Source organism: Rhinatrema bivittatum, chromosome 5, assembly GCF_901001135.1.
Source record: "Rhinatrema bivittatum chromosome 5, aRhiBiv1.1, whole genome shotgun sequence".
Classification (NCBI taxonomy): Eukaryota; Metazoa; Chordata; class Amphibia; order Gymnophiona; family Rhinatrematidae; genus Rhinatrema; species Rhinatrema bivittatum.
The window spans coordinates 290,591,567-290,609,571 of record NC_042619.1 but is presented as its reverse complement, the minus strand read 5'-3'; the positions used below and the strand labels follow the sequence as shown (position 1 = coordinate 290,609,571).

Below are 18,005 nucleotides of genomic sequence, written 5' to 3'. Positions count from 1 at the left end.
TGTGACCACTACCTACGGGTCCTGATATGGGCGTGACCACTAGCTCATGGGAGAGCGTGAGCCCCTGAACCATGGCACAACTCAGAGTCCCAAGCCATACCGTGGGAGGCAAGAACATGCAAGCACAGGCGGAACAGGAACAAAGCAGGACTGGAACTAAAGCAAGGAACTCGGAACAGGCACCAAGCAGGATTAGCCCTCCGCTGGACCTACACACACCAAGGAGACCCAGCAATGCAATGCTGGTCTCAGCCCTCCAGCCACTCGAAAGCCCTTTCAAACCCGCCGCTTGGGAACAACGAGTGCGTGAGGCCAGACGGAGGCTGAGGGCAGGAACAAGATGAAGACTTGGAACTTGGAAGGACTCAGATGAAGACTTGGAATTGGGAAGACTTGGAACAGGATTCAGGTTACTCAGAAGACTCGGAACAAGGATTCAGGTTACTCAGAAGGTCTCAGGCAAGGATTCAGGATTCAGACAAAAGTACTGGGTGAGAAATGCATTGCAGCGCACCCTAGACAGCCGCCCATGGCTGGTTGCGGACAACGCTGAGCGCGAAGCAGACTCCAGGTGAAGTAGTGGAACTTGAGACTGGAACATGTCGAAGATTCAGTAGAGGCCTGCTGTGCCCTACACAGCCACCTGTGGCTGGTCACGGACCACACTGGAGCGGAGCAGGTTCTGGCAGAATCTTGGGCATGGACGGAAGCAGGCAAGGAACTCCGAAGACCGGAACAAGATTCAAGACTCAGGATTCAAGACTTGGAACTTGGAACTCGGAACATTAAAAACAAGGGTCTTCTGGAGACTTGCATTGCAGACGAGAAGAAGGCCTTGTACCAGGAAGCGCCCTACAGAACCCCCATGGGCTGGTCACGGACCACTACAGTGGCACGCCAAGAAAGGTGGACGCAGGAAACTGGGAACTGGTTGCAGAGGCGAAAACGAAGGCATCAGGACCAAGACATCAGGAACACGGAACATCAGGACTCAGGAACGGAACCACGGAACTTCTGGAACAATAGGATTTTCAGGAACGGAACCATGGAACATCAGGACATCTGGAACAATAGGACTTGGAACAGGCAACGAAGGAGTTCTGATGGAGGACAAGACCAGGAACATCAGGACAAGGAGACCAGGAACATGGAACGAAGAGTCATCTAGACAAGTGAAGACCATGGAGGACCTTGACCCAAATAGGAACACAGACAACTGTGAATTCTGGATTCGAAGGCCCCGAAGAACAGGAACTGAGCCCTTTTATATGGCTGAAGCAGGAAGTAAGCTAACAGGGATTTCCGGTGGGGCCACGAGCTTCTCCTGCCGCTGGCCCTTTAAATATCTTTGAAGAGGCGTGCGCCATGCCTAGAGGAGGGCCCAGGGAGGAAGCAGGACCACGGACAGTGGCGTTTCCACTGTGCAGGCAGAGGAGCAGGCCCCGACAGTGGCACCAGGCCGCGAAGAAAAAGTTACCGGCCGCATGATGTAGAATTGGTGCAAAAAGTTACCTGCCGCATGATGTAGAATTGGTGCAGCGGCTTCCTGCCGCTAAGGTCGAGGCTTCCCGACGATGGTACAAGGTTAGGCCGCGAAAATCAAGACAGTGATGGCGGCGGCTTCCTGATGCTTAGAAGGAATGTCGGCGGCCCGAGCAGGGCCGCGAGGACGGAGGCGACAGCGGCGGCTCCCAAACCACGGTGAGAGACAGACATCAGCGGCCCCTCCTGCCGCGAAGAAACAGTGTCCATGGCAACCGGGCCGCGGGAAGTGGCCTAGCGATTGCAAGGCAGCACTGAGGGTAAATGGAGGCCTGCTTGCGGGATGGAGTCCGCGAGCAGGATCGTAACATATGGTAATTGACATAATCATAATCATCTCAAAATTATGCATTCTATGATGCCAGCTAATGGATGGAAGCTCACCCAATATACTAGTTTAAAACTTTCAGAACTTTCAGCATATAAGCTGTAGACTTTGAAGCAGTCAATTGTTCTAAAATGCATATCAAGCCTTGTACTTTACTGCTTTGTTCATCTATTTAGTCTTCCTCCTCAATAATTCTTCTTTCACTGCCTTAAAATAGGGGAGACTCATTGCAATTCAATGCCTATGTGTTCTGCTAGTCTTCAAGATTGTCCCATAATGTTGCAGGATATTGGTAATCATTTTTCTCCTGATAAGCAGAGGCCACAGTTGTGCAATCCTGTGCCAGTTCTGTGCTCACAGAGAGATATAGGCTTATGACCTAGGGATTCACAAACTGCCATTGTTGCTTCACAGTTGTGGCATATTTCCTGCAGGCCATGGTCATGTTTAAGTGTATCCCTGATTATTTCTTTCTACAGATGCAATATCAACAACATTTGATCCCACTGTACATACTATCATACTTGTAAATACTGTGCATTTACTAACCTGTAACAGTGCCATGTACAATATCATATTTAATCATGTAACCTGTCTGGTTAAAGTTCAAGTCATTTTGGTTGCAACTTTCAAACTATGCTTAGAAGTATAAAGTTTGTGGATACTTTTTATCTTCAGACGTTACTTCAATTTTCAAAGGTATGCACACTTTAAAAATTTCAAAAGTAAGTATCTAAGGGCCTGATTTTAAAAAGCATTTACTCGAGTAAAAACCAGGTTTACTGGAGTAAATTCACTTTACTTGAGTAAGTGGATTTTTGAAAATTGCTACAATATATGCCATTGACTTGTCTATAGGATTTACTCACATAAGTGCACTTTACTTGAGTAAATGGCTTTTGAAAATTGCTACAATAGTAGCTACATTTATGCATGTAACTCCTTTTGAAAATTACCCCCTAAGTGCTTACTCTATCACAGTCCTGCCCCCAGGAACACCTCTCCTATCTGTGCATAAAGTTACAGACACAGTGCCCAGATAGGGTAGGCAATTTTCAAAGACCCCGATTTCTGCACGTAAAAGGCTTTGAAAATTACCCTCCCCATTGCAGATGCTGAGTTTTGTAATGCTTTTCCACTATTGTTTATTCCAGCTCCATTGGCCCATCATTAAAAAAAAATAAAATAAAATGTTACAGCACTCAGTAATAACCTTATTGGTTTTCTTCCAGGGATATAATAGCCAAGAACTACAGAGAAACATATTATTTGGACAATGGAAAAGCAGTAACAGAAATTCCTCGAGTCAAGGTAAGGCATCAAGGATTCTCTTGGCTTTAGTCTGATAGTGTCATACAAGTACAAGCAGCATTCCATTACACAATGTTTGGATGAAGGCTTGCCCTCAAAAGGATAAGGGTTGGTTGTTGGTTTTGGGGGTTTTGTTTGTTTGCTTCCGGCATTGCTCAACAGAGGTAAATTTATTGCACCTTTCTAGCTTCTGCTTTTTAAGTAGCAGAGAAAGAGGTCAGTTTGGAACAAGGTCATTGCCCTTGAATTTAATATTTGGGGAATACAAAAAAAAAAGAATAGCAAAATCCAAAACATGGAGTAAACCAACACACATGAGTTAAATGCACAATAAGTGTGTGTAGAATGAGTGTGATGCCCCACAGAATTCAAGGACCAGAAACATGGTTATTTGATGCTGTATCACAACTGAATTGATGTAAGCTGTTTGTACTTTCCTCATCCCTTTTGATGCAGCCTCCCCGCCAAAACACGACCCGTGTCGGGGGATACACTCTGGTCAATTATATTTGTGTGAAGCCCTGAATAAACATTGTGCTGGTGAATAAACACGTTTCTGGTCCTCAAACTCTATGGGACATCACTGTGTTCCAAATTTGCACCAGGAAGAGAGATTGAACATAGCTATGTAGTTCCACAATATGGCTCTATTTAACTGCTATTAAAGCAGTGTAATCCCACTATTTAGTGTCTTTTCTAGAAAGAGGGGGCTGGGTGTGGGTCATTTCTAAGCCAGGTGGAAGCTTGGGAATGACCCCCACCCATAAAAACACATGCCAGACTTAGTGGTGTTCCAAATAAAGTCTCTACTGTAATAAAACTCCGTCAGTAGAGATGATGTGACAAAAAATGCATTTACATGATGGGAATTGTGTATCTCCTTGCTTATTCTATGGCAGGTTCTCCTAATCCCTGTACTTTTTAGGCAGCCTTGTAGGCACCATGTGACTAATTGAAGTCTGCCTTCACAGGGTGCATCATGAAATGCATGTACTATAGCATACGCAGGGCACTGGATAATTGCACTGAATTACATACTAATGTAAGTAACTAAGACAGAACACAGTAGAAGCAGCTGAAAAGTAATTACCAGTGATTGTAATCCAAATGTCTGCCCATAGTCTGAATATTTGCATAGAAGTTATCCTGCCATGCTAAATCTATTTGGAAATAGAAAAAGAGAGACATAAGGTTCAGCAAGTTTACCTTTAAATATATCTATTCTACCTCTTCCCCCCATCCCCACCCCATTAGGAGAACTGCTACTACCAAGGTTACCTACAAAATGAAAGTCGATCTTCAGCAAGCATCAGTACTTGTGAAGGATTAAAGTAAGTTTTTTCAGTAGGGACACTCATTAATGGCTTCACTGTCACGGTTACATTTCTGAAAGTGAATAATTGCACTGTGGTAGTGAAACTCACCCAGTCCTAAGAATAACAGTGGTAGCACAATTGTACCATATCACCTCGAGCGGTTCTACTGAATCATGGAAATTATTAATAAGGCACTTTAATTAAATAAATAAATAAATAAATAAATAAATGGAATGACTGGTACTAGAGAATGTATTTATCTAATGTCCATCTGCATACAATATTCCATTGCCACAGTTACGATACACAGTCCCAGTGTATGTACGGCATATGAACATACTGCTAAACACCTAACAATATATTAAAAAGGATGTCGGATACAAGAATGTGTATAATTACTGCAATTGATTCCAAATTATTTTCAAATCAGGGGTCCCCAGATTAGTGATCCTTCTAAAGATTGGGTTGCTGTGTGCAAAACCTTTTGCTCATGAGCAAAACCTTTTTATTACATTACCTTGTGAACATCACTTACTTTGATGAAAAAAGCCTATCAATGTTATGCTCACAGCAACCCAGTCCTTAGAGGGAACACTGTCTTAGTCCATCCCTTAAAATAATCACCTAATCTACTAACAGCACTTACAATAAAATATGTGTATGGAAAAATATTTTCTGCAAGAACATTCAAAACTGCATTCTGCATGCAAATAAAATTAATAAAGAGCAAACTTCTGTTTAACGGGGTTATTTTCTAAAGGCTTATCACATGCATGTGATAAGCCTCTATCACATGCAAAAAGGGCCTTTTCGCATGCGATATCATGCAAATTAGGGGGAGGGGAGGAGACGAGGCGGGAAGGGGCAGAGTCGGTGGTGGCTTCGCTGCCTGCGATAATGTTACAAACATTATCGTCGGCAGTAGCCAGCCGAATAGCACTACCTTTCACGGTGGTGCTATTTGGTGCGAAAGCCGGCAGCCGGTGCACAATGGCCCCCGAAATCGTACCGTCGTGGTGCGAAGGCTGCGGGCTTTTGCAAGCCCGCCCCCCCTTCACCCCCACCCCCTATTTTCGCAGGATTCATCATTCTGTGAAGAATGAGCTGTTTTAAGGTTCTATTCATCCGTTCCATTTGGCCATTTGATTGCGGAGGATAGGCTGAAGTGTAGTCTAGAAAGATGTCGAATAGCTTGCACAAGGCCCTCCAGAATCTTGCTGTGAATTGGGATCCTCGGTCTATGTGTTTTTGTAGGTCGTGAAGGCGAAAAATGTGCGATATGAAGAGCTTCGCCAGCTCCAAGGCTGAAAGAAAGCCAGGCAGCGCTACGAAATGGGCCATCTTGCTGAAGCGATCGATTGTTACCCAGATGGTATTCATTCCTCCAGAAAGGGGTAAATCGACTACATTCAGTAGTGATGTGTCCCCAGGACTGTTCTGGAGCTGGCAGCGGTTGCAGCAATCCCCACGGTTGGCCAGAAGCGGGTTTGTGTTTGGCACAGTTGGTACAAGATGCCACGTAGGATAGTGTATCTTTTTTGATAGTAGGCCACCAATAGAACTTCTGGATCTTGAGCAGGATGCGGCATTGAACAGGATGGCCAGCCAGCTTGGAATCGTGCACCCAAAAGAGCACTTTCTTCCTGAGGTGTTTAAGCACGATGGTTTTACCAGCGGGTACAGAATGTGTAGTCGCTAAGATGACTTTCTTTGGGTCACTTAAGTGCTGAGGTTCTTCAGGCACATCCTCAGAGAAAGGAGCATGACAAAGCATCGGCTCTGGTATTTCTGTCTCCGAGGCGATATTTAAGCACAAAGTCAAAACGATTGAAGAATAAGGACCATCTAGCTTGTCTGTGGCTAAGATGTTGCAAATGGCGGAGATACTCTAGATTTTTATGGTCCGTGAATACAGTTATTTGATGTTGAGCGCCTTCGAGCCAAGGCCGCCATTCCTTGAATGCTAGCTTAATAGCCAAGAGCTCTTTATCTCTGATCCCACAGTTCTTCTCTGCCAGGGAGAAACGTCGTGAGAAGAAAGAGCAGGGACGTAAGGATTTGGAGTCTCAGTTTGGCTCAATACAGTCCCCACACTGACATCCGAAGCGTCAACGTCTACAATGAATGGCTTAATGGGGTCAGGATGACACAAGCATTGTTCCGTGGAAAAGGCAGTCTTTAATTTTTCAAAAGCGGAAATGGCCTCCACAGACCATTTTGAAATGTTGGCACCCTTGTGGGTCATTGTAGTCAAGGGCACTGTTAAAGAAGAGTAGTTCTTTATAAAGCTTCTATAATAGTTGGTAAACCCCAAAAAATATCTCAGGGCCTTCAGGCTGGTAGGTTGGGACCAATTTTTAATACTCTCTAGTTTTTTAGGGTCCATCTGGAAGCAATCTTTAGACATGATATAGCCAAGAAAAGGTACAGAGGCTTTATGAAATTCGCACTTGGATAGTTTGACGTAGAGCCAGTGTTCACAGAGTCGGCAAAGTACTTGCTTGACATCCTCTAGATGAGTAGGCAAATCCTGGGAAAATATCAGGATATCATCCAGGTATACCACGACACTCTTGTACAACAGGTCCTGCAAAATGTCGTTCATCATGTTCTGAAATACAGCTAGTACTCAAAATGACCGTCTCGAGTGTTGAAGGCTGTTTTCAATTCGTCGCCACTGTGAATGCGAACTAAGTTGTAGGCCTCCTTCAGGTCACGTTTTGAGAATATTTTGGCCCCCTGAAGCCGGTCAAACAGCTCTGAGATTAAAGGCAGAGGGTAGCAGTCTTTAATCGTGATCTCGTTCAGACCTCAGTAATCGATACAAGGACGTAAGGTACCGTCCTTCTTCCCCACAAAGAAGAAGCCTGCGCCGGCTGGAGACTTCGATGGTCTAATAAACCCCTTCTGTAAATTCTCCTTGATGTATTCAGACATAGCCTTGTTCTCAATCACTGAGATTGGATAGACACGTCCTTTAGGAGGTTCAGTAAGGCACAGACATAGGACCTATGCAGAGGAAGAATGTCAGCAGCTTCTTTGGAAAACACATCACTAAAAGATGTGTATTGAGGCAGCAGTCCCGGCATTGCTGGAGCTGTAGGCATGCAGATGACAGGAGCAATCTCTTTAAGGCACTTTCCATGACAACCTGGGCACCAGCGAGAGAGTAGGGATGTGCATCCGTTTTCCACGTATTTGTAATCCGCAACTTATTTTTTGCTATCTGTTAAATACGTGGGGAGGTGAAATGCATCGCGACTCCCCACGTATTAAACAGATTTCTGTTTTATTCGGCCTCCTAAATAAAAATTTAAAACCCCCACCCTCCTGACCCCCCCCCCCCCCCCCCAAGACTTACCAAAACTCCCTGGTGGTCCAGCGGGGAGTCCAGAAGCCATCCCTGCACTCATTTGCCGGTTCATTATGGCGCCGATAGCCTGTGTCACAGGGGCTACCGTGCCATTGGTCAGCTCCTGTCACATGGTCACCGGCACCATCTTGTGCTCCTACCATGTGACAGGGGCTGACCAATGGCACCGGTAGCCCCTGTGACATAGTATGGGCAAAGGCTATCGGCGCCATTATGTCACACATAGTGAGGGCAAAGGCGATCGGCGCCATTTTGAATATTGGCATTGGACGGCCTGCGTGCAGGAGGTCGCTCCCGGACCCCCACTGGACTTTTGGCAAGTCTTGTGGGGGGTCGGGAGGCCCCCCCAAGCTGGCCAAAAGTCCCTGTGGGTCCAACGTGGGTCCCAGAGCGACCTTCTGCATTCCGGCCTTCCGATGCCAGGACTCAAAATGGCGCCGATAGCCTTTGCCCATACTATGTCACAGGGGCTACCTGTGCCATTGGTCAGCCCCTGTCACATGGTAGGAGCACAAGATGGTGCCGGTGACCATGTGACAGGGGCTGACCAATGGCACCGGTAGTCCCTGTGACACAGGCTATCGGCGCCATAATGAGCCGGCAAACGAGTGCAGGGACTCCCCGCTGGACCACCAGGGAGTTTTGGTAAGTCTTGCGGGGGTCAGGAGGGTGGGGGGGGTTTAAATTTTTATTTAGGAAATCCTTTCCCCGTTGACTTTAATGGGAACCGGGAAATGTATTGACAGATCGACAAAGTATGGAATTCTCCATACTTCCGCATGAAACGGAATCGACCATCCACGAATACGTATCACGAATGCAACGAAAACTTTTTGGCTGCACATCCCTACGAGAGAGTTCCAATGAAGCCCAGTCGAATTGGGGTTGGTGCAACTGCAACCAAGGTAATCCCAGGACGATAGGGTGCATGGCTTTCTCTAACACAAAGAAGGGAATTGACTCTGTATGGAGAGCTCCGGTGCGAAGAGTTACTGTTTCGGTTTGGCAATTCAAGTCACCTGGTAAGGGCTCCCCATGGATGGAAGATAGGAGTAGTGGAACCTTCAAAGTGATGACGGGAATCCTCAAATGTTCCACTAGGCATCGAAGAATAAAGTTGCCTCCTGCCCCTGAATCCACCAGGGCAAGAGACAGTTCGGAGATCAAGGAGACTTGGAGAGAGAGAGGAGGAGAGGGCGTAGTAAGGCCGAAGAACAGTCCTCCTGCAGGACTTAGGCCCATCCATTTTCCGGACGAATTGGGCATGTTGGGACATCGTGACCAGCCTGTCCACAATACATACACAGACCATGCCTCTTCCGAAGTCTTCTCTCTTTAGAATTCAAATGACTGCGACCAAGTTGCATCGGTTCATCTCCACTGGCAACAGGAATTACTGGAACCATCCGAGGTGCAGGTTTAGCACTAGTCTCCTTCTGACCTGGTCCTCTATTAGGCCGGAGTTCTTTCACCTTATCACGAATCCGGTGGTCGATCCTAGTAGTCAAAGCCACTAGTTCATCCAGTGAGTCAGGTGTTTCACGAGCAGCCAGCTCATCTTTCAAGCGAGTATCCAGGCCTTTGAAGAAGAGAGTTTTCAGGCATTTGGGGTCCCAGCAGAGTTCTGTAGCAAGAGTCTTGAACTCTATCGCAAAATCAGCCAGTGGTCGGTTGCCTTGCTTCAGGTCCACCAGAGCAGAACCGGCAACGGTCACTCGGGCAGGATCGCCAAAAACAGATTTAAATAAGTCCAAAAATCTGTCAAAATCCTGCAAAATAGGATCCTTGTGTTCCCACAGTGTTGAGGCCTGAGACAAGGCCCTTCCATCAAGATAAGATAGAATGTAAGTAGTCTTGGCAAAAGCTGTGGGGAAGTGAGAAGGCTGTAATGCAAAATGCATGTAGCACTGGTTTAGAAAGCCCCTGGTTCTCTGAATCTCTCCTGAGAAACGCCAGCGATACAGTAGTCTTTAAAGTTACTTGAGGTAACTGACCTTCATTACTGGAAGTAGCGCCTTGGGTCCTCTGTGTGTGCAGCTGATGGAACGCTGAAGTGAGTTTTTCCAAAGTGTCTTGCTGTTCAGCAATGCGCAGGGCAAGGCCCGGAATGGTCTCAGGGCATTGAGCTGTGCCAGATCCATGGAGTTAGCAATCTGTTATTGTTTGTAAGGTTTTGGGTGGACCCTTGGACACTGTGGCAGCTGACCACACCCACGGGGGGAAGTCCCATGAGGGGCCACAGGTCAAGCTCAGCTTTGGGGCACACAACACAGTTATATCTTTTATTAGACAAAGTTGAGAAGCCACCAGAGGTGGCAGTAGTGAGTAGAGATGAAGCTCATCTGGGCTTAGGGTTCCTCAGGATACTGGAACAGCGATTCCCTCTATGGCTGTGCTGTAGTGGAGAAAACTGAGATAGTGAGTACAGTGGAGCATGCACAGAGTTCTGGTATAGCCTCGTTGGTGAAGTTACTCACACAGCGGTTTCTCCCGGAAGGTGACACAGAAGCTGGAATAGAGGCAGGCCCTCGAGGAGCGAGTACCTGGTTCCAGGGAACAGCTTTGAGGAGATAAAGTTGGTAACTCACTGATAAAGTAGGCAGCAGTTTCTTCCAAGCAGAAGCGATTTCAGGGAACATGGGCCCTCGAGGAGCGAGTACTGGTTCCCGATAACGACCTGAAAGAAATGAGAGAGGCCCCCGTTAGGATAAAGTCCAAATGTTGGAGAAGCACAGTAGCTGGGTACAGAGAGCGAATCCCATCCTTAAGGAGATCCCGATCCTTGCTAACTCGATTAGCTAGCAAAAAGTGTAGGCTTTTGTATCTGGGATGCGTAACATCATCACAGGGGGACGCCCTTGAGGTTCCCGCCAAAGAGAGAATAAGAAGCAGGGCCACACGGTACGCGCGCCCTAAGTTACCTGGACAACACGGCGGGATGCAGCGCCCAAGCCAGACCAGGGACGCCGGAGAGAACGGCAGGCAGATGCTGTGGTAGCCAGACATCCATCAACCGCGGGAGGAGTCGCAAAAAGGTAAGGTGGGCGGAGTGGAGACGTTGGGCAGCGACAGTCGTAACACTGACGAACATCCAATAATAAGAAAAACTTGCTTAAATTTGTTCTAGTTCCCAAATATTTCAAACATCTGATGAATAAAATATCCAATAATTAAAAAATGTTCTAATATTTCCCAAAAAAAGAATAAAATATTTCAAAACAGTAGAAACATCAAATTACACCCCATAATTAAAACTATTAAGGATTTAAAAATATCCTGCTTTCCATAGTTGGTATCTTTTGATTTCCTATCACTATGAGATTGTTGGAGATTGCGGACGGGGCTGCACAAACTTTATCTTCTCTCTCATACACATAAACACACATTTATTCTCTCACACATTTCGTCTCTCATATGCATGCCCATACTCTCACACACACACTCCCTCTCTCTTTCACACATACACATTATGGATGTGTGCGAATACCTGAGAGAGTCTATATTTAACACATATAGACTCTCTCAGGCACACACACGCACTCATGCACACAGGCTCTCACATAAATACATATACAGGCTCTCTCACACACAGATACTCAAGCTCTCTCACACAAACATAGGTTCTCACACAGACACAAAGATTTACTAACATACACACACACACACACACAGGCCCACAGGCTCTCTGTCTCACACATACACACAACACATGCACATGCACACAGGCTGCCACATACACACACAGGCTCTCTCTCTCTCACACACACAGTCACACACATACACACATGCACACAGGCTTTCACACACACATGGCCCTACCACCCTCCTTTTCTCTTTGAGCTACAGTAGGATGAGCTTCACTGTGACTCCTACCAGACTTCTTTTTGCTTTGAGCCATGATGGGATGAGCTCTACTGTGGCCCCTTCAGCCTCCTTTTCATCTTTGGTCTGTCATGAGATGAGCCACACCACAGCTCTGCAGGGCTTCTTTTCACTTTGGACCATGATGGGATGAGCTCTACCATAGCCTTGCCAACTTCCTCTTTGCTTCGGGCCATGCTGGAATGAACTCAACAATGGCCTGCTGGGCTTCTTTTCGCTTTAGGCTATGGTGGGATGGGTTCCAACATGGCCCCCGTAAGCCACCTCTTATCTTCAGGTCGTGGTGGAATGAGCTCCACCGCAGCCCCCTACTGGCCTCCTCTTTGTTTTTGTCCATGATGAGATGAGCTCCACCATGGCCCTGTCGGCTGTACTGCACTGGGAGGGAAAAGCTGTGGGTAAAGTTGTGAGAGAACACTGCCCCAGATCCAGTCCTTGTTTTCAGGATTTATACAATGAATATACATGAGATCTATTTACATACATTGAAAAGCTGAAAAGGAGATGTGGACAGTCAGATTGGATGGGTCAAATGGTCTTTATTTGCCATCATGTTCTATGTTTCTTTGTCTATGCAACTAGAAGTTTGGGCATATTCATTATGGAAATCCTGAAAAGTTGGCTGGGTTGTTGAACTCAGGGACAAGATTTGGGGACCCCCACTTTAATATTAAGCAATTGCTGTCCATGCTTAATGTAACACTATTTTAAAATTTGACTTTAAGCAAAAATTTAAACGTGTAGGTAAAATTCTGCATACCATGTTGGTGTTATGAAAAGACAATCACCACTAGAATATTTGGATTTTAGATTTCATTTTACACTTTTTCGAAACCCAAGCTCAAGTCAAGTTAAAATGTTGTTGTTTAGTTATTTCCTTGCCCAAGAGGACTTATAATCTAAGCCGTACCTGAGGCAATGGAATGTAAATTGTGAAGTGATTTGTCCAAAGTCACCAGAAGCATATATGGGAGAAGCACGATTAAAACCCTGGCATCCCTGGTTCACAGCTTGCTGCACTATCTACAAGGCTACTCCTCCACTCTTAAAGTATTTTCCCTTTTTATGCCCTCATTTGACTTGTCTAAACCCAATTAGTTGCAAATGAAGGTTTCATGGTCCCATAGAACCCTGTAGAGGCTGATTCTTACTATGCTGAAAGCCAAAAGGAGCAGGAAAAAAGTTCTGGACTCCCCCTGGTTTTCATAGATGTCTTCATTTTCAGTAATATCCAAAGTGTCTACAACACTATCACCTCCGCTATATACTTTATTACATTTATATCAATTAAATTGTGTCAGACCTCTCATTCGTGCTATTTCATGTATGAAAATATTTTTCTTAAAAATTATTTAGGAACGAGTGGAAAGTCTCATATAATATACTTGAGCTACCACCAATTGGTAGAATTAAGATTTTGTAATCATAAACGATCCACCACCGACCTCAAATTTGTTTCTTTATTATCAAAGCGTGCTATGTGAATTAAAAACATTTTTTCAAAAAATTCAATATTTACTTAATGCGACAGTTCGGCCATAATATAACTTTGATTATGTTTTTTAAAAATCTGATATTTATTTAATGAGAGTCTAATGACGATGTAACTTTAATTATGTCAATGCAATGTTATTTTTTTATATAGAAAAAAAAACGCTATCCAACTTTACTGACGTCTTTTAGATATGCAAATGTTACCGTCCGCCCAATGGGGCCTCGTTTCAGACCAGCTGGTCTTTCCTCAGGGGATGTCTGGTATAATAGATCTAATTGTCAGAATTTTCTCTATTCATTTACTGCGCCAGTTTCCGCCATCTCAATCTCGTGCTGTCCTCATTTTCTTTATAAATTAGAAAAGCTGAATTTTCAATGTATCAAAGTACTGCTGTCATCTGGATGTGATCATCTGAAATGCACAAACACTGGCTTCTTTCATATACCCGTCGGACACCTTACAAACTGACCAATCCTAAATGATTAAACCACCTTATGCTTCAGGGACGTCATTACGTCTTACCATGTATCTGCAACTCCCAATCCAGTTCTCTATTAGGTCCTACCAATGGCTAAGAATTCAGCGTAAAAACATCTATCCTATGCCTGAAACACCCCATCTTGTTCTCCATTGAGTCTAGTTAGTAATTAAGACTGTCGGTCTTAATGAAGAACTTGATTGGACGTCATTGATATAGGGCAGACATTTGGACTTTCACGTTTCAGTTTCAATTACTAACTGGACTCAATGAGAATACATCTGGACTGTGCTTCTAGAATGGTATTTTGTAACGATGACCACGCCTCTTGCACACTTTTTACTTTTGTAGTTGCTCCTTTCAGTTTTTTTCTAACAATTTTTCTCATTTTATCAAAGTTTCCCTTTTGAAAGTTTAGCACGAGAGCCATGGATTTGAATACTGTTCCTCTTCCAGTCATTAATTCAAATTTGATCATATTATCATTATTGCCAAGCGGTCCCACCACCATTACCTCACTCACCAAATCCTGTGCTCCACTGAGAATTAGATCTAAAATGTCTCCCTCTCTCGTCGGTTCCTGAACTAATTGTTCCATAAAGCTATCATTTATTCCATCAAAAAATGTTATTTCTCTAGTGTCCTGATGATACATTTACCCAGTCAATATTGGGGTAATTGAAGTCTCCCATTATTACCGCACTACCAATTTGGTTAGCTTCCCTAATTTCTCTTAGCATTTCACTGTCCGTCTCACCATCTTGACCAGGTGGATGGTAGTATACTCCTATCACTATAGTCTTCCCCGACACACAAGGGATTTCTACCCATAAAGATTCAATTTTGCATTTAGTCTCATGCAGGATGTTTATCCTGTTGGACTCTATGCCATCCCAGTCATAAAGCGCCACACCGCCTCCCGGGTGCTCCTCTCTGTCATTGCGATATAATTTGTACCCCGGTATAGCACTGTACCATTGGTTGTCCTCCTTCCACCATGTCTCTGAGATGCCAATTAAGTCTATGTCATTATTCACTGCTATACATTCTAATTCACCCATCTTACTTCTTAGACTTCTGGCATTAGCATACAAATATTTCAAAGTTTGTTTTTTTGTTTGAATTCTCATTCTGCTTTTTAATTGATAGGTATAAGTTAGAATTTTTTAGCTCAGGTGAGTTTTTAGTTACAGGCACTTGGACTACTTTTCTTATTATTGGAACCTCACTGTCAGGATGCCCTAATTCTAATACATCATTAGTATCCTTTGAAGATACCTCCCTCCGAACCATGCACTGCTGAGTGACTGTCGGCTTTCCCCTTTGTTCTAGTTTAAAAGCTGCTCTATCTCCTTTTTAAAGGTTAGCGCCAGCGGTCTGGTTCCACCATGGTTAAGGTGGAGCCCATTCCTTCGGAAGAGACTCCCCCTTCCCCAAAAGGTTCCCCAGTTCCTAACAAAACTGAATCCCTCTTCCTTGCATCATCGTCTCATCCACGCATTGAGACTCTGGAGTTCTGCCTGCCTCTGGTGACCTGTGCGTGGAACAGGGAGCATTTCAGAGAATGCTATCCTGGAGGCTCTGGATTTAAGCTTTCTACCTAAGAGCCTAAATTTGGCTTCCAGAATCTCCCTCCCACATTTTCCTATGTCGTTGGTGCCCACATGTACCACGACAGCCGGCTCCTCCCCAGCACTGTCTAAAATCCTATATAGGTGACACATGAGATCTGCCACCTTCGCACCAGGTAGGCATGTTACCAGGCGATCCTCACACCCACCAGCCACCCAGCTGTCTACATTCCTAATAATCGAATCACCAACTATGACGGCTGACCTAACCCTTCCCTCCTGGGCAGTAGGCCTTGGGGAGATATCCTCGGTGCGAAAGGACAATGCATCACCTGGAGTGCAGGTCCTTGCTACAGGGTCCTTTCCTGCTGCACCCAGTTGATGCTCTCCAATCATGAGACCTTCTTCCTCCAAGGCAGCACCAGGGCTGCCAGTCTGAAGTTGGGACTTGGCTACTATGTCCCTGAAGGTCTCATCTATATACCTCTCTGTCTGCCTCACCTCCTCCAGGTCTGCTACTCCAGCCTCCAGAGATCAGCCTCGTTTTCTGAGAGCCAGGAGCTCTTTGCATCGCATGCACATGTACAACTTCTCACCGACAAGTAAAAAATCATACATGTCACACTCGATGCAAAAGACTGGGAAGCCCCCCTCTTGCTGCTGGGCTGCTGCCTTAATCTCAATTTTGTTCAGTTCCTAGTTAAGTTTTAGGTTGCTATGGGAGTAGGAATGTGTCTAATTAATGTCCTTTAAATGTATTAGTGAATTCACTATATGTCTGGTAGTGACCTACAAAGGACTGATCACTCTCAATAAAGTGTTTTTTTTTGTTTGTTTTTTTTTTGTGAAAGTGGCACCTGCCTATAAATTAAAGGATGATCTAGGGGTGGGTGGGCAAGGGGTGGGAGGGTTGGGAAATACAGTCTAACTTCAGTTAGTTAGCCAGAGTGACTCACTGCTCTCTTGATTAACAAATGTTGGTACCTTATCAAACTAAATCACACTACCTCAACATCTTTCCAAGGTGAGTAACTGAACTGAACTTTTCAACCTTTTTACTTGGGTATACACTGCTCCTAGCTTATTTCTAGCTTCTGGCTACTTTTTTTTTTTTTTTAATTCAAACACTGAGTTCTGCTTACTAGTTGCCTTTCAGACTTTTCAAAATAAACACACTAACTACTGCTTACTAGCTGCCTTAATGACTGACCATATAAAAATACAGTCTAACTTGTTTATTCGCTGCCTTACTGACTATTAAAAGCACAAACACACAAACACACTAAATAATATTCCCAAATAGTTAACTTTGCCCCAATACTTTTGAAAAAGACAATGTCCGAAGCAAAACCTTACTGATTCCTTTCAGCCACCAGCAAGGTGATCCTCTCCTCTCAGTGCTCCCACTGGAGCACTGACATAACTTCAATTATGTCAGTGCTCCCACTGGAGCACTGACATAATTGAAGTTACATCATCATTAGATTCTCATTAAATAAATATCAGATTTTTTAAAAACATAAAGTTAATTATGGCTGGACTGTTGCATTAAGTAAATATTGAATTTTTTTTAAACAATTTTTTAATTCACATAGCACGCTTTGATAAAAAAGAAAAAAATATGAGGTTGATGGTGGATTGTGTTGCACTCGGGGGTGGATCCTTGTCCTGGGACAGTGAAGGAATGCCTCCTGGAAAAGGAACAGGAGGTAACTGCCTCCAGGAGGGCAGAGCACTGGAGGCGACAGAGGCTGTGAAGAGCTTCACCACTGGAAGCCTGAGGTCCCCCCCGGGAGGAGCCGGTAGGGACCCAGGCTGCTTGGACTTAGGTGGGTCTCGCAGGGTCTCCTGAGAGAATGGAAGTCCAGCGTGCCCATGGACACAGGGGGAGTGCAATCGGGTTTGAAGTTGGAGGCTGGTTTGAACACGGAGAACCAGAACAGAGTTGGTGATGACAAGGCGAGGAACACAGCCAGAATCTGGAGACAAGGTCAGGCAGGCAAAGGTTAAGATCCAGAGGTCAGTCCGAAGAATGGTCAGTAAAGCAGGGGTCAGGTACCAGAGGTCAGATGAGGTCAAAGACAGGCTGAGGTCTTGAGGCAGGCGGCAGGCAGGCAGGCAGGTTAGGAACAAACTGAGGCCTTTGAGGCAGGCGGCAGGCAGTCAGGTCAGGTACGAGCTGAGGTCAGTACCAGTAAGACAGTCCAAGGGTACTACCTGGGTAGACAGACAAATGAACACAGGAACAAGCAGGACGCAGGAACTAAGATGCAGGAACAAGTCAGGAACAGAACTGGATCAGAAGAATCTTGGAACGAGACTAGGAACAGGCAAGAGCAGGAACAAACGCAGAGGCAATATTAGAATAAACCGACCCGATTGCCAAGGCAAGGAAGCAAAGACAGGAATTTCCTTATATCAAGGGATCAATCAAGGTGTGCCGCGGAGCTAAGACCCGCCCTTGGCCCTACATGAGTCCGGGCGGTCCATGCCACATCGTCCGGGACCCACTGTGAAACCATGAAGGTGAGCAGGCCCATGCGTGGGACGGCCATGGGTGGGGTGTGTAACAGTACCCCCCCCCCCCCTTTCTAGGTCTCCCCCTATGTGGCTGTGGTTTCTCAGGGTACATTCTATGGAAGGTCCTCAGGAGATCCTTGTCAAGGACGTTTTGGGAGTGTTCCCACAAATTCTTCTCGGCCCCATAGC

At 45.2% G+C, this 18,005-nt stretch overlaps 1 protein-coding gene across 2 annotated transcripts in view; it reads left to right on the top strand.

Moving 5' to 3' along the window:
* Positions 1-18,005, top strand: part of LOC115092793 (zinc metalloproteinase-disintegrin-like batroxstatin-1) — a 201,580-nt gene that overhangs the window by 33,433 nt on the left and 150,142 nt on the right. For both annotated transcript variants that reach the window (XM_029604111.1, XM_029604112.1), the window contains 2 exons: positions 3,103-3,181; positions 4,436-4,512. In XM_029604111.1, coding sequence (XP_029459971.1) covers positions 3,103-3,181; positions 4,436-4,512 — 156 coding nt within the window. The remainder of the gene's footprint in view (positions 1-3,102; positions 3,182-4,435; positions 4,513-18,005) is intronic.